The sequence below is a fragment of the Lasiodiplodia theobromae genome (assembly GCF_012971845.1).
Source record: "Lasiodiplodia theobromae strain AM2As chromosome Unknown scaffold_6, whole genome shotgun sequence".
NCBI classification, from domain to species: Eukaryota; Fungi; Ascomycota; class Dothideomycetes; order Botryosphaeriales; family Botryosphaeriaceae; genus Lasiodiplodia; species Lasiodiplodia theobromae.
The window spans coordinates 39695-54900 of NW_023336552.1; the positions used below are offsets into that span (position 1 = coordinate 39695).

The 15206-nt window shown below is 55.7% G+C and overlaps 6 protein-coding genes across 6 annotated transcripts; 2 read left to right on the forward strand and 4 right to left on the reverse strand.

The window, feature by feature from the left end:
* Positions 1–972: 972 nt before the first annotated feature.
* On the reverse strand, positions 973–2844 carry LTHEOB_2263 (F-box domain cyclin-containing protein; the record flags this gene model as incomplete). Its single annotated transcript, XM_035511056.1, has 2 exons — positions 973–1141; positions 1202–2844. 2 exons carry the CDS (start codon positions 2842–2844, stop codon positions 973–975), a joined length of 1812 nt encoding a protein of 603 aa, XP_035363972.1.
* Positions 2845–3396: 552 nt separating this feature from the next.
* Positions 3397–5643, reverse strand: LTHEOB_2264 (DNA repair protein; the record flags this gene model as incomplete). Its single annotated transcript, XM_035511057.1, has 2 exons — positions 3397–5573; positions 5631–5643. The coding sequence occupies 2 exons, from the start codon at positions 5641–5643 to the stop codon at positions 3397–3399; spliced, it is 2190 nt and encodes a 729-aa protein (XP_035363973.1).
* A 465-nt stretch (positions 5644–6108) lies between these two features.
* On the forward strand, positions 6109–6720 carry LTHEOB_2265 (Translation machinery associated; the record flags this gene model as incomplete). The annotated part of the gene is made up of 2 exons (XM_035511058.1): positions 6109–6280; positions 6344–6720. 2 exons carry the CDS (start codon positions 6109–6111, stop codon positions 6718–6720), a joined length of 549 nt encoding a protein of 182 aa, XP_035363974.1.
* A 455-nt stretch (positions 6721–7175) lies between these two features.
* On the reverse strand, positions 7176–8291 carry LTHEOB_2266 (Mitochondrial glycoprotein; the record flags this gene model as incomplete). Its single annotated transcript, XM_035511059.1, has 4 exons — positions 7176–7201; positions 7257–7828; positions 7883–8057; positions 8120–8291. 4 exons carry the CDS (start codon positions 8289–8291, stop codon positions 7176–7178), a joined length of 945 nt encoding a protein of 314 aa, XP_035363975.1.
* A 376-nt stretch (positions 8292–8667) lies between these two features.
* LTHEOB_2267 (Mitochondrial tricarboxylate transporter) lies at positions 8668–10137 on the forward strand (the record flags this gene model as incomplete). The annotated part of the gene is made up of 5 exons (XM_035511060.1): positions 8668–8697; positions 8852–9207; positions 9513–9806; positions 9865–10014; positions 10080–10137. 5 exons carry the CDS (start codon positions 8668–8670, stop codon positions 10135–10137), a joined length of 888 nt encoding a protein of 295 aa, XP_035363976.1.
* Positions 10138–10618: 481 nt separating this feature from the next.
* LTHEOB_2268 (Fungal specific transcription factor domain-containing protein) lies at positions 10619–13696 on the reverse strand (the record flags this gene model as incomplete). The annotated part of the gene is made up of 7 exons (XM_035511061.1): positions 10619–10807; positions 10885–11222; positions 11400–11591; positions 11711–12392; positions 12456–12974; positions 13040–13466; positions 13527–13696. The coding sequence occupies 7 exons, from the start codon at positions 13694–13696 to the stop codon at positions 10619–10621; spliced, it is 2517 nt and encodes an 838-aa protein (XP_035363977.1).
* Positions 13697–15206: the final 1510 nt, after the last annotated feature.

The window sequence follows — 15206 nt, forward strand, 5'->3', positions numbered from 1 at the left end:
GCGATAGGGAGTTTATCAGTCTAGGCCGAAAGCCAGAAGCTTGATAAGGAGCGCGCGCCGCAGGCATCATCATGGGCCGTGCTAATCTTCCGCGGGGTGCAAGGGTCGCAGTGGTCAAAGGTGGAGTGTCGAGCTGATGTTATCCCCTCAACCATCATCCTGGAGCTGCAGATCCTTGCCGCGATGGGCGCTTCCCCCGGCGCGCACACTCGTTATCTCCACAGCGTGGTAGAGATAAGCATCAGCCATCGGACTTTTGATCGCGTCCTGACCAACTTCTCTTACAACCTCATTGCACCTGGGAGGTGAATAGCTCGACTTTTTTTTGCTCGCTTTGATTCGTGAACTTGATCTTCTTACGACGATCACAAGCATTTTCATTGAGCACCTCGGGCTTCGTAGATCGAAGGAACAGGGGTAGAATGGCTGTAACTGGCCGGTAGGTGATTGTGTGATCGTTCTTCGAGCAATGTCGAGTAAACGTGCCAGATGGCAAGGCTGGTAAAGACGTTTCTGTCACAAAAATGCCTGTCAGCCCGCCTTCCAAGGGGAGAAAAGTCTGAATAACATGGGAGTCGAACCTAGAATAGAACCTAGTAATCGAACTCACACCCTCAAGGCATAACGTACCGCCAGTCCGGTGCTTGTGTTAGTCCCAATGGCTATATCCTCAACCGTATTGCCTATGCCTATTTCGGGCTGGCTACACCGGGACATTCTTTAAGCGCCCAGGGGCTGTGTGCTAAACACTAGTATCGTGTTTCTCCGATGTATTATGAATAAATTTCAACCGAACCCCCAAACACCACCGATGCTTCCCACTAGAGCCCTATATACGACCGATCATCCTTGCCCGCAATAGACTGATCTTTTTTTTGTCACCTGGTCCTATGTCCGATCCATGAAACTCCTAAAGCAACCTATCGAATTATTGTTCTTCAACCCCGAGAAGAAAGTGCACTGCATCCAGATCTAATCATCAGGGTACTCGTCCCGGATGTTGCTCACGAACTTCGACTGAAGCGGATCCCAACGTCTGAAGTAGCGACCGGCTAGCTTGTTCGACAAGAAATCCGGAGGCGGATCCGATGTGACTTGGATGTTCTCCTCCGCGACGTATCTCGAGCTGGAATCTTCGCACCTATTGAAATAGAAGTCAGCCTTGAATTTGCAATTGTTGCCAGTAAGAAAAGTCACGTACAAAACATTATAGAAGGCCTGGTTTCTTCCATTTGGCAGGCCATCGATGTTCATAGCATGCATCCAATCATCCCCAGCATTGCAGTAGGGATCCCAGCCGACGATGACGCCATAGTAGTGGTACCGCTTGTGCTTGAAGCAATCCCCAACACGGAACTTGACGTTCTTGGTGTGATCGCCGCGCTTCTTTAGCGCCTTTTTGTTCCGGTCCGCCGTGTGCTCGCGCTGGATGATGTACAAGAAGTCACCCTCCTCTGGCAGGTCGTGGAAGAGCGATGCCATGTACCGCTCGACCAGCCAGATCTCCCACGGGTAGAACTCCAGGCACTGCTGCACCACCTTGCTAATCAGGATCCGGCGTCGGTGGAGGGCGATGCCACCAGCTTCCTCGCCACCGCGAATGGGATCGCCACGTTCAAGATATAGCCATGCCCACAATGCCGCATGGAGGGCGCTGTGGAGGTTCAGATGCGTGTGCGTGAATTGAATCCCTATCGTCGATGCAGCAGGGTCTACGAGACCATTTCCACTTTCCACAGCACGGCGGATGTTTCGGGCCGTTCGAATGACCATTTCGATTGGGTTGGCAGGCTCAAGATAGGTAGCAAAGCTCGCGGCTGTTGCCCCCATTGTCCGCAATTGTCCTTCGAGTTCCGAGCGTGACACTGGTTCGGCCGTCCGGAAGGGATCGAGGTACATAGTGTCAGGGGTCTCGAGGTTTGGGGCAGGAGCCCCTTCCAGCGTTGTCTGAGGAGGGGCCTGCACAATTGAGTAGATATGGTATGGATATCCGCATGGATTGGCGTCAATCTCGAGCCTGGAAGCCACCGAGCAGAAGATCACATTCGTGATCAAAGGCAACGCCTCGTGGTCCTTCTCCGACAGCGCCAGACCAATGAAGTTCTGTGCGATCTGCCCGTACCTCTCACCCGGCACCCCCCGGTATCCCGCTCTTCGCAGGAACGTCACCAACCAGCATGCCCTCCGCCTCGTCGACAGCTCCCTCCACTCCGGATGCGCCGTCTTGAACCGCTCCGCCAGCTCGTCCAGTTGCTCACCGATCATGTCGAGGTCGCCCAGCCCCTCGTCGCTGTCCAGCACGAACATGTCGTACGCGCCCAGCGCGCGCTCTAGCGATCGCGATTCGCCCTTGCGTAGCTTGCACCACTCCTCCATGGCGATGCTGCGGTGGATCGTGCTCAGGATCGCGCTGCTCCAGAACCTCCGCGCCAGCACGTCCTCCTTCCCCTCGTCCGCGTTCTTGTGCTTCAGCAGCACCGACTTGACGTCGTACCCCCGCTCTGCTATCCATTCGATGTGATTTGCGCGGTTCTGCTGGGTCGCGATTATCATGTCCATGCGTTTGTCGACTTCATGGTCTAGCTGTTTCCTGTTGAGGAACAATCGCCTCCATGGTACGTCGGCGATCGGCTGGCGGAGCTTGGCGGAAAAGCGGTGCGTCGGGTTCCAGAAGCGAAAGTGGACGCGGCAGAGGTGGCGCCAGAGGAGAGGCTCTTGGGCGAGGGAATGTAGGCGTTTTGTTGTGAGCTGGACCGCATTGAGATCGTAGGGGTCCAGGTAGGAGAGGATGTGCGTAAGAATCTCGTCTGGCAACGCCAGTAGGAAGGGTGGTTCCGTCGCCATGACGGGTATCATGCGCTGTGAGTTTGCCGCTGGGCGCGAGGTTGTCCAGGGCTGGCAAACGTCAGGCGCATTGAGAAATCGAAGCCGACGCCCCCGCGATGCAAGGACTATGACGATATCGGCAACCGGGGCAGGACTTACCGAGGATTTTCGCTTATGATTAGCCCGCAGGCGACTGTCATCACATGACTGCACATCAAGCTCCTGTCAAAGAGGCTTGAACCATGGAAAGGTTGAAAATGTGGGAAAGCTTGAATTAATTCCTCCCTTTATATAATGCAGTTGACTCCATCATCGTCCGACGTCTTTTCGTCCCTTTTCCGATTCCTGAGAAACCAAACCGAATAAGATAGAACCAATAAGGAAACCCAGTAACGCCATTTCTTCTCCGTCATTCGTGCGAGAACATACTATCCCCTCCTCGCGCTAAGCACGTCCAACAGCGACAAGCAATGTAGCAACAAAGCACAAGCCAGAGAATATTTACACTACGGAGAGCTCTCACGCTCATTTCGTTAGCTCGGAGGTGCGGTAAATCGTCACGTTTATGTCTTATTTGGCGCCGAACCTGAAGCGCTCAAGGTCAAGCCTCTGCTTCATGGCTTTCACCCGATCCTCGGTATCTGATAACGTCGCCTCACTTTCGCTATCGGGAACGATGTCAAGATCCTCGCTGCCCTTGGTCGCAGTGAGAGGCATGTCAGAAGACGAGTGCTTGGAGGCTTTTGGTGTCAAGTCATCCGCCGGCTCAGCCTGACTGCTCCGGGGAATGACAACCTCAGCATCGTTGGCAGTCCAGTCATCGTCATCGAAAACCTGGTCCGATGTGGCCACAATACCCGATTCCGCCTTGGAGAACTTTGATGTGGTGGAAATCGAGCCTGTAGATTGAGAGGCCTTCCTACCCCAGGAGAATTCTTCGGTCAGCTTCAATGATTGAGACTGCTTCTGGGAGTCAGGCTTGTGCTCGAAGGTTTTGGCCAGATCCTTGAAGTCGCTCATATCCTGGGTTCCAGACACTGAGGCTTGGCTCTCATAAGGAGTACTCTGGCTATCGCATGAAGTGACAGGAGTAGAAGAGCTGGTTGCATCTTGAGACTCTTGTCTTAGTGACGTGGAAAGGCTGCGCTTCAGTGAAGATGACTTGCTACTTTGAGACGCTTTGGACCCAGTTGTGGTCTGGCTCGGATCAGGCAGCTCTTTCATAGCTTCCTCAATAGAGTCATCTGACCAGAGGTCGAAGTCCTGGGCGTCTGTCTTTTTCGACTTTGAACGACGAGTAGACGGGCTTGGCTCGACGGCGGTTGCGAAGAAACGGCTGCTCCCACTTTCGACCTTGAAGCCGCCGTCGGCGTTCGGCAGGAGCATCGTGTCTGAGCAGAGTCTTTGTCGTTTGGACGGGCGCGTTGTTGAAGCTCGCCTTGTGATCCAAGGCTCTGAAGCGATTCTGCGGGATCCTTGAGGAGGTACGGAGGTGGGGGCTGCAGTAGGTCGAGCAGGCTGAGCCGGGATAGGCGAAGCGCTCCAGCTGCCGCGGTTCTGATTTTCTTGGAAAGCCTGCTGCTGACTCGGAGAAGGAGTAAATAGGTTCGGGTCGAGCTCTGCAAGGGGGATACGCTTTGGCTTGAAGAACGAATCGATAGACTTGCTCTTCTTCAAGTCGGGCGTCTGCATGGCTGAGACCCTCCGAGAAACTGGAGCGGGAAGCTTGACTGGGCGGAACGACTGCGGCAACTCGATAGGCCTCTTGGTACTGGGGTGCAGCTCTCCTAGCGCAACACCCGTCGCTATCTTCGGCTCGACATAACGGCCAATGTGCAGAAGCTGCTCGATTTCGACGTCCGGCCCGGGCTGTGTAAAGTGCACCAACCGCTTCGCTGAAGGACAGAAGACCCATTGGTATAGAAATGTCAGCTCGGCTTGAGCATATGCCTCTGGATAAGTAGCAGGCATTTTGAATTTTCCGTCGAATTGGATCTGCCGCAGGACCCTCTCGGCCGTCTTGTGTTTGCGAAGAAGACGATAGGCAGTTATGAGACCCATCTTGTTGATGCTCGGCAGGTAATCACAGCCACTAAGAATCGCCATCTGCCTGAACTGCGCATCTGTCCAGCCAACGAGGCTGACATCCTTACAGGCCGTGAAGTCCGCGCGGTTGATGACGACACATTCTCCGTAATTGTCAAGCTTAGTGATCAAGCATTTGGCACCAAAGACGAGGAGATCCGAGTCCTCAGAAACGATTCCCGAGATGATACCCTTCTTCTCGAGATACACCATCTGCGAGTCGGCTTCGTACGGCGCAACAACATAGTCGACACCATGCAGCTTCAGCTCCTCAATGAGCATGCGTGCCATTTCCGGGGTAACATCGACGGCCTTTTGCAGTTCCAAATGGGCTTGCGAGGTCTTCCCGAGCTTCAACAATTCCGTTCCGGCCCTCTTGCTCTCCTTGCGCTTGGCAGCTCTTTCCTTGTTGGTGACCTCTTTACCCGGAAGATGGTCACCATCGAACACAAGGTACGGCTTAATGCCGAAATGAATGAGCATACGAACGCGGTGCATGCAATAGTCGATATGCTTCCTGGTCGGCTTATCAAGAGCCAAATCAATGGCGCAAGCAACCGTGCCGCGGTGCAACCAGCCATAGGCGTCGACGCCCAGGGTCTGGCCGGCGAACTGCCGGAGATGACATTGCTTGTGAATTGACTTGAGCAGAGGAAGTAGGCCTGGAGACGGTTAAGATCTGCAAACAATGAGAGTGCGTGTCGCAGAAAACCTCGTACCGGAGATGCCCATCGTGATTCGAGCAAGCGGGCAAGCGTGCGCGACTAGCTTCTATATCAGCTACTGGCCGGCGCTGCTGAACATGCTGAAGTCCCTCGAATGTATGGACAACAGGAGGGAGTGCGGGCGTTGGTGGGACGCGTGTAGTGACGCGGTCGGAGAAAAGGAATGCAGCGGCGTCAGAGATTGGAGATCCCGTTCTCGACGCGCCTGCTTGAACGATAGACGCGTCGGGTCTGACTGCGGTCGCCACGGGACGAGCTGCTTGCAAGCCAAGCTTTCCGGACCCTTGTCACCGCCCTGGCACCCTCCAAAAATTATGCCATCTTTCTCCGCCGCGGCAGCCCTCTACGTTCCCACCGCTCTTACACGCTATACCGCCGTGGGTCTCTGAAAATCGCATTTTCCGAGTCGCAATTCATCTGCGTCCCAGACTCCGCAGCCAGATCGCCTCAAACCTCGCGACCGTTGCCCATCATGCCGAAATCCCTCTCCAAAGTCTCCAAGCAAATCTCCAAAAAGCGCGGTACCAAATCCACCGCCCTGCACGAGTACTCGCGCGACTCGCGACGTCTCCAGCGCGCTGGTCTGCGCGACGAGAAGCTTCTCCGGCTAGCGACTGAGCGCGGCAAGCAGAACCAGCCCCACCGTACGCACCGAACATCCTTTTTCCTACTGTGTAAATCCAAGCACTGACGGCAACACCAAACAGTCCAGCGTGTCCACCATTTCCAGCTCATCGCGCAATCTCCCGAAGCCCCCGACACGTTCGATGCCTCATCCTTGCAGTCCGCCATTCTCGCCTACGTCCACCGCGACGATGAGGAGCTTGCTGAGCTCAAGGCCGCACGGCGACCGGGCCGCCCGCCGGCAACGCGCGAGCAGCTTCTCGAGCAGCGCATCGCGACCGAAACGAAGGAGTTCGAGCTCAGCGGCTTCTATTGCCCTGATATGCGGGACGCGGCGACGGTCGATAAGCTGCGTAGTTGGGACGGCGAGTGGGTGAGCTGCAACGCTATGAAGTTTGTGCGCGTGATCAAGGCCGGCGAGGTGAGGGATAGTGTGTGGCCGCCGAAAGGGTTGAGCTGAAGAATGAGTAACGTGAAAGTGGGAGCCTGGCTTCAAGAGACTTGGTGTGACAATGGGGTGATTTTGAAGTACGAGGGTATTTTCATAACCTCAGGCATCGAAATCATGTCAAGATGGGCAAGCCACCTCGGATTTCGCGTTACTGAGTGTTGCAGGCGGAACGCGAGCTCAATTCGCACCCAACGCAAAGAAATCTAATGCTCGCTACACACGACGAGCTCACCACCGGAGAAGAGTAACAGAGCCAAAAAGCACAACCTTGGCGCAAGGGGGCGAATGAAACAGAGGTATCTGATTTGCGCTTTTCCTTATTGCAGAGTTTTATACTACACAGCTTGCAGACCTGCAGCTCTCCGGGTTCTCCATACCGAGCGCCGGATATTGTAAGAGTAGAGAAGAAACGAGAAAATGAAACGGCCAATGCCCCCCTGAGCATTTCATGCTGGTAGTCACACTTAAGCAGACACAAAGTTCTTAAGGTCTAGCAAGAAGTTAGTGATATGTGCGAATGATTCAACGGTGGGGATTCCACTTACTCTCCAGCCACTTCAGGTACTCCTTCTGCTCCTTGTAGTCAATGTAGTCAGGGATGAACAGGGCCATCCTGGTGTCGATGCCCCTCTCATCAAGGTACTCCTCCAGCAGAATCTGGAGGTCCTCATCCAACTGGCCGAAAAGCGGGCCGGGGTATGTCTTCCGAGTTGCCCACTCATGCTCTGCAGTCTTGGGGTCGGCGTGCGCAGCGTCGGCATAGTAGTGGACGTTGCTGATCTGGAAAGCGCTGTCCTGAGCAATGGCATCAATGGACATGGCGCCCTTCTGGCCATCCTTGGTGATGACGATAGACGCGCGAGCGGGGAAGCTGCTCTGCTCCTCCTCGGAGAACTCGTCGTCCAGCTCCTCGCGATCGGCGGCCGACACATTATCCTCGGGCGCGACCTTGATGTTGCCGCCAGGGGTGCGACCCTGGTTCACGGAGCCCTTGGTGTTGGCGCCACCGGACTGGCCATCGATTTCAACGTCCTCATCGGCAAAGGCGGGATCATCCAACTCCTCCTCAGGAAGCTGGGGCTCGTTGATGTCGGAAATGGTAAATGTGACGCGGATGCTAGATGGCTCTTAGTCGGGGAAAGTACATGGATTATTGCGGGACTGCACATACGTCTCGTTGTTGTACTTGCGGGTGAGGACAACCTCTTCCTCGCCCGTGACGTCCGTGACTTCGAATGGGCTGTTCTCAAGGTAGTCCTTGATGTTTTGCGAGTAAGATTCAGCCTCGCCGACATCGCCCTCCAAATTCAGTTCGCTTTCGAGCTTTGCAACGAGTGTGTCCTGGACTGCATTTATATTCAGCATAATGTCTGAGAACACGATTGGAGACAATCCAATGGGAACATACCCTCAAATCTAGGAGCAGAGGTGTGAAAAGCGGACGTGAGCCTCGGTGCGAGTGCGGGTCTCCATGCTGCTTGCAGGGTGGTCGGCTTGAACAGAACTGGGCGAGCGGCCTTGGTGCTCAGGCGCGCGAACGAGCGGGGCGCCGAGCGGGCAATGGACCTGAAAGACAGCATTTTGGGTGGTTAATGCACGCGAGTGTGGAGGCGCACAAGATGAAGGGCGGGTTGTAGGGCGGGAGGCGAACTTTTGCTGTGGTGAGAGGTTCGCGAGCTTCTGGAACTTCGCGCTGCGAAAGGTTTCGTTGCGATGAAGTCAGCACGGGCGTGCAGGGATCTGCTCCCCGCCAGGCAGAGACAGGCACCCATGCGCCCCGTCCAGCGCAAGCACGACAGCTCCGCGGCCGGAGAGTCTCCACCACCGCGCTCCTCCGACCAACGTTCGCCCTGCGGTGTGTCATAGGCATATATTGTATGCGCGCAGCCGCCGGAGTGCTCTTGACGCCTTTGACATACCTCAGCTGAAACCCTCCCGCGACGCGCATTTTTCGCAATGGCTTCCGACGAGCAGAAGAAGGCCAAGGTAAATCATTCCCGTCACTTCGCTCGCTCACCACCAAAAAAATATCCCACAGCCCACCCGACATCAGCACACCTCTTACGAGCCACGAACACAACATCCCAACCGCTCGCATCCGATAACATTGCAGAGCTAACATGCCTCCGCCCGCCATCAGCCCAGCGCCCTGCGCTCCATCATCGCTGGTAGCACCGCCGGCGCCGTCGAGATCGCCATCACCTACCCGGCCGAGTTCGCGAAGACCCGCTCACAGCTGAACCGGCGGCTGGCCGAGGGCAAGAAGCTGCCCTGGCCGCCGTTCGGTCCTCAGTGGTACGCGGGCTGCACCACCCTCATTATCGGCAACTCGCTCAAGGCCGGTATCCGCTTCGTCGCCTTCGATCAGTACAAGAGTATGCTGGCCGACTCCAACGGCAAGGTCTCTGGCCCGGCCAATGTCATCGCTGGCTTCGGTGCCGGTGTGACTGAGAGTGCGCTGGCTGTCACTCCATTTGAGAGCATCAAGACGCAACTGTGAGTAGCGTTGACAATTTCCGGGCCTGGTGGGAAAGACTGGTCCTGGAGGACTGGGAGGGAGGTGGCAGGCTGCGTGAGGGTGATAAGGTATGCTCGGAGACTTTGAACGGAATTGAGGGCCTCAGAATCCCTTCAGCTGTCCTCCGAGCATGCTCTATCATCTCCCAGACCTGCCCGATCCCCGGCGGTAGACCTATACACGGCCTTCGGGGGGTTTCGCCCATCACACCAGGCCTTTCTTAGCACCTCCCGCTCCTCTCTTTACACAAGATTAAACCGCTAATCATCACTTCCCGTTCCAGCATTGACGACCGCAAATCCGGCAAGCCGCGCATGCGCGGCTTTCTACACGGGACGGCCGTGATTGCGCGCGAGAGGGGCATCCGCGGCTTTTTCCAGGGCTTCGTTCCCACTACTGCCCGCCAGGCCGCCAACTCAGCCACGCGCTTCGGCGCGTACACCACCCTCAGGCAGCTGGCCCAGTCGTACGTAGCGCCGGGCGAGAAGCTCGGCACTGTCAGCACCTTCGGCATCGGTGCCCTGGCCGGAATCATCACCGTCTATGTGACCATGCCGCTGGACACTGTTAAAACCCGGTAAGTAACGCCGTTCTATTTTCTCCTTGTCTTCGCTAATGAGGAGTGATGTTTGTAGTATGCAATCGATAGAAGCGAGATCAGAGTATAGGAACAGCTTCGTCTGCGCCGCCCGCATCTTCAAGGAGGAAGGTTTTCTAACTTTCTGGTCTGGTGCTGTGCCGCGTCTGGCACGCCTGATTCTGAGCGGTGGTATTGTTTTTACCATGTGAGTAACCCCATGGTCCAGGTACCATCCGCACATGATGGCCGAAAACGCTGACGTCTGAGCAGGTATGAGAAGAGCATGGAAGCGATGGACAGGCTCGACCCAGACAGAAAGTACATCTGAGGCAGCAACGCCTTGTATTATTACTTGGTAACAAGAGTAGCCGGGGGGTCTACCACTGACTTGAGGCTGTTATGGCACTCCGACCTCTGGCTAGCAAGGTAGAAGATTTTCGACAAGGAACCTAAGGGTCTAATTGGCTCTTGCCTGACCTACACAACATCGCCGGAAGATCGGCCACTTCCCACAAATCTACCTTAATGGGGGGCTATAGGGGCGAGGTGAATATCGTTCAGTTCATAGAAGCACGGGGCGATAGCCCACTAAAAGGAATACCCAACCAGAGAAGAAAAGTTCAGAAACATTCATAAAGCGTGGGCATCTTGAATAGAGGGGAAAAAAGTGACATATAAAATAGGGAATCTAGATGATCTTACATGAACACATCAACGACAAGGTATATAAAGCTCCATGACGATCACCAATATCCCGTAGAGTGCTTGCGCCAGAAAAACTAAATGGCGACTGTGATATTTAAAAATGATCACTGTGGTCGTGTTGCCGAGCCCACATGGCCCCAAGGTAAGCCGCCCATGGAGTTACTAGGCGCAGACGCCGTCGGTACGCCATGGCCTGTTTGGTCGCTCACTGGCGGATAGCTGAAGTCCGGGATATACATGTCAGCAGGGTTGCCGTGCCCGAGTTGGTGCGGGAAAAGTTTGTCCCATTCGTTCTAAGAGGGTTGAGGTTAGTGCAAGTTTCATAATGCCTTCTGGCCATAACAGAGGAGTCAGAAGGAATATGACGTACCCAGTCAATCTCAAGCATGGCCTCGTCTCCAGGACTACCTCCAACACCACCTGAACCCATGCTGCCCGTGTCCCCTGGGCTCATGTTGAAAGGATTAGGCATGCCATATAGTGTCGGCGGAGCCATTGAGTGTGTAGCTTGCTGACCGTAAGCTTGATGACGCGAATGATCGTCAGCAGCGCCCATGTCGTATCTGGACGGTGGTGTTGTCGCATCTGCGTGAGGGTGTGGGGTATGCTGGATGTTGGGGCTGACATGCGCACTGCTTGAAGCGGAGCCAGCTTGGGTGTTGGGAGAGATCCCTTGGTTGCCCATTTGTACGTAGGCTGCTTGCATCGCTGGAGTTGTAGCAGCACTTGCGGATGGGTCACTAGTGCTCGGACTGCCTGTTCGAGCTCTTTGACTCTTTGCCATGGTAGGATACCAGAATCGTGCTGCATGGTTGATGGCCGTCGTATATGGACGCGGCCCCATCGGCTGATCCATGTCTGTTGGTGCGCGCATTCGCCGTATACTTTGATAGACCAGTGTGCGGTCTCTAATACCGCTGATAATGTACTTCGCCTTGTCGATGATGGACATGGAAGGAGGGAGCTCAAACACATAGTCGAGGCAACGCCAGACACGTTCCTCGTAGCTCGGATGAGGCTCTTTCGCGTACACCTCCGCCATCAAAAGGAGTCCAGTGTGCCATTGCTGGTGAGCACCTAGCGAAACGCGTTAGTATCTTCCCAATCACGGGGTGAAGTTTAAGGCATAATGAGTAAGAGAAGTATCCGAGAATACCCTTGAAAGATGGGTTTAAAAGGGAAAAAATATTACTCACCACCGTACCAGACCCAAGGTTTCAGATTTGGATGCGTGTCAAGTGCTATCGCATTCTCGATCAAGAGGGTGGCGGAATTCAACATTTGGGTCCTCAAGCGGTCCGGCATGACTCGGTGCATGTTACTGGCATAGCGATGCATAACCATCAAGATGAGGCGCAAACTCAAGATGTTGTACACCAACTGCCACATATGGTGTAGCGGATTCTTAACATCAAGCATGGGGCCATAGCGTTTCTCCATGGCACTACGGAAATTTTGGATTTTGCCGAGAACAGCTGTGAGCGTGGTCTGCTTCTTTTCGATTCTTGGGCGTTCGAACCAGACCAATCGGGCCATCTCAGTACATTCGAATCGCATCCGTACAATGGTCATATCCGTAAAATGATCAGCGTCTTTCGTTGGCGGATTGCTGGATTCGAAATCGGCATCGTCCACGTTGAGGGGGAACTTGGTATCAAAATCATCTTCTCGAATTTGTGGTCGAGGCCCGCTCGCTTCACAAACCCGGATGTCGAGGAAACATAATTGATACCACACCAGTCGCCGAACATGGGTTTCCACTGCGGGTATACCATAGCGGGCACCATCGCGGTGTAGACCCATGCACTCTGCGAGCCTTATCGCCATAGCAGTGAGCGCCGAATGAGCCCGCGAGACTTCAGTACGGCAAAGAGGTATCTAGAAAAGTCAGATATATGGACGAGGATGGGCCAAGAAAAAAAAAAGAAAATAGAAACCAACCAGATACATGACAAACGCTTGTAAAGTCTCAAGCTTTGTTGTCCTCACGACATTGGCTCGCGAAAGTGCTGCTTCGGTGGCTTCCTTGAAATTCTCGACCAACTCGGCTTTCGTTGTGCCATACTCGGTTGTCACCGTGTCTTCGGACAGACTGACTGCTGCTGAGAGCATTGCTGCAAGAACAAGAGCCTGCAAAGAAGCGCGAGGCTCCAGGCCATTAGAGATATCTTTCCAAAAGGAGGCATACTGTCTTTCGAATGACGGGCGATGAACCGCTGTGGCAACAGGATGCACAGCGAGCCAATACTGCTTGAGCAGCGTGTCAGCCATGGATTTGGCCGGAAGCGAGTGCAATAAGCCATGCTTCCGGCTTGAGGGCGCGAAGAAAAAGTTCGCAGATGGAGCAAGATAGTCGGGCCCAGGCATCAGATACGAGCTTGGATGAATTTGACGGGATGATGGATGAGGCTCGTTAGGATCTGGAAAGAGTTCTGGGACTTCCTTTAAGGCTTCGGTAAGCTACATGGTGGTAGTTAGCAATTAATTGTTTGTAGCAACAAGCGACCATGCGGGGAACAACTGACCTCCTGGGCGAGCTTCGGCCGTACGAATCCTCCAATGCGCTCTGTGATCCTCATTCGTCCAAACTGCACGCCGAGATCGACAAGGTTGTCATCGCACATGTTGTCATCATACGGGGCATCTTCAATGGCGAGTGGAGTGGGCTCGAGACCTCGCTCCTCTTCCAGCTCGCTTGCATCCTCTTCGCCTGAAACATCCTCCAGGCCGGGCAGCTTAGAGCCAGGCCGGGAGCTAGAACGCGCGCGGGATTCATTCTTCCTGGCAATGTCTTCTTCCAGCGTGCGCTCTAGGGATCCCATTTTCTCCTTGATCTCGGCAAGCCTCAGCTGCGAGGCGGCATCCAGCGCGGGAGCCAAGAAGACGCAGTCGCGCGAGAAGCGCGTGCAATTGGTGCATGGATGCAGCTTGTCGCATTTGAGCTTACGCCGTCTGGATGCGCGTTTCAGTGGTGGGGACTTTTGGATATGCTGAGTCGTTGGGAGCACTCACCTGCATTCGAGGCACGAGGTGATTAAGCGATTGCGGCGTCGGATCTTGGGCGGCACAGCATGGTGCTGCGAGCCGGCGTGCGACTTGCTCGAGCCGGCGGAGGACTGCCTGTCCGGCTGGGAGGAAGCGTCGCGCTGGGCGCGCTGGTTGTACGAATCTGGAGAAGCCATTGATGCAGTTCCGCTGGGCGGCAGGGGCCCGCCTTACGTCCGTAGCAAGGCGGTTGGCACGTCAGGTGCTCTCGAGTCGGCGGACGGTGGGCGATCGATCGTCTATAAAGCCAAAAAAGACCCCAAGCTCTTGCTGCAGGCGCGACGAGGCCTGCGACCCCCTTTCACGCGGTGGGCGGCGAGAAGGCAGCGCGCGAGCGGGCGCGTTCGACGTGGCGGTCCGAGCCTGCGCGAGCGAGTTCCGGAGGTGTCGCGCGGATGCGGCTGCACACCGGTGCGTTTGGACTGCTGGAGCTTGGAGAGCTTCTCGACGGCGGGCGCGAACAAGACCACGCGAACAAGGTTTTATGCATGTGATGATGGAGGGCTGGCAGGGCTGAGTCGGACTGTAAGACTCGACAGCAGCGTGCGACTCCCCACCCATGCGCACGGGCTTGGCGCTGCGAAGGGTCTTCGGCCTTTGCCTCTGCCCTGCTGGGCTGGCACGCCCCGAGCGCTGCCCGTGACAGCCCGTCGCAGGCAGCGCCAAAAATACCTGCCTCCTTCCGCCGCTCCCGAAGGCCCGACTGCGGCGCGTCAGAGGCGGCAGTGCCAAGTGTGCGCGTCAAACGACGCTCAAATTGCCGGCGTGTCCACCGTCCCGGTCAAGATCTGCAGGGCCGGGAGATCGTGGGTACGCTTCACCAGCTGCGCTGCGCTGCCTGCCGCCTCGTATAGCAGATGGCTTGGCTGATCCATCTCAGCATCCGGCGCTACGGGTCTGTCAATCTGCGAGAACTACAGACCCTTCTTGGCACCCTTCCGCCCGCGAGTCGACAAGTAATTGCCCCTGAGCTGTCGGCTGCAGTGCTGGCATGCTCGTCGGGAGCAAGTCTCCTGCTGGGCGATCCCACGTCCCGAAACGCTATTCATGGCTGATTGGCAGCTAGTTGACTCAAGATGACAAGGAAACGTTGATCAACCGCGCGCATCGCCGCCGCCGCGGTAACGCCTGCTGCGTTCGGCTGTTTCGAGACTTACTCGCGAGGAGTGCAGAGCTATTGCTGTCATGCCACCAATTCAGGAGCTACCTCCGTGTACATTGCATCCTGGAAGCCCTACAGTAATGACGGCGCGGGCCGCGCCAATTGGGGTGCTGTCGAAAAATTTGCAGTGGATACGTTGTTATGCCGAGCAATGTCTGGTGTTTTGCAGGGGTCGCAGCGCACCGCCTGCCGCTCAGTGCCCAGCCGCGGATCTGCGTCATCGCCTGGGGTTGCCTCTTGGCTTGCCCGACTGCAATCACTGCTGCGACTCGCCGTGGCGTCCCGCGAGAGACGTCACATAGCTCCACGCAACTTGGCCAACACCGCGCACCGACAGGTCGTCGCTCCACTCATCCCGGGCGTCGCTTTTGAGGCCTGAGCACCGGTTCAGCGCTCCCGTTACCCCGCCACAGGGCGGCCGGGAAGGCGCGGCAGCTTCCGGGCTTCCGGGGAACCGCCTCCATCGCGTCTTCAGCTTCTCCACA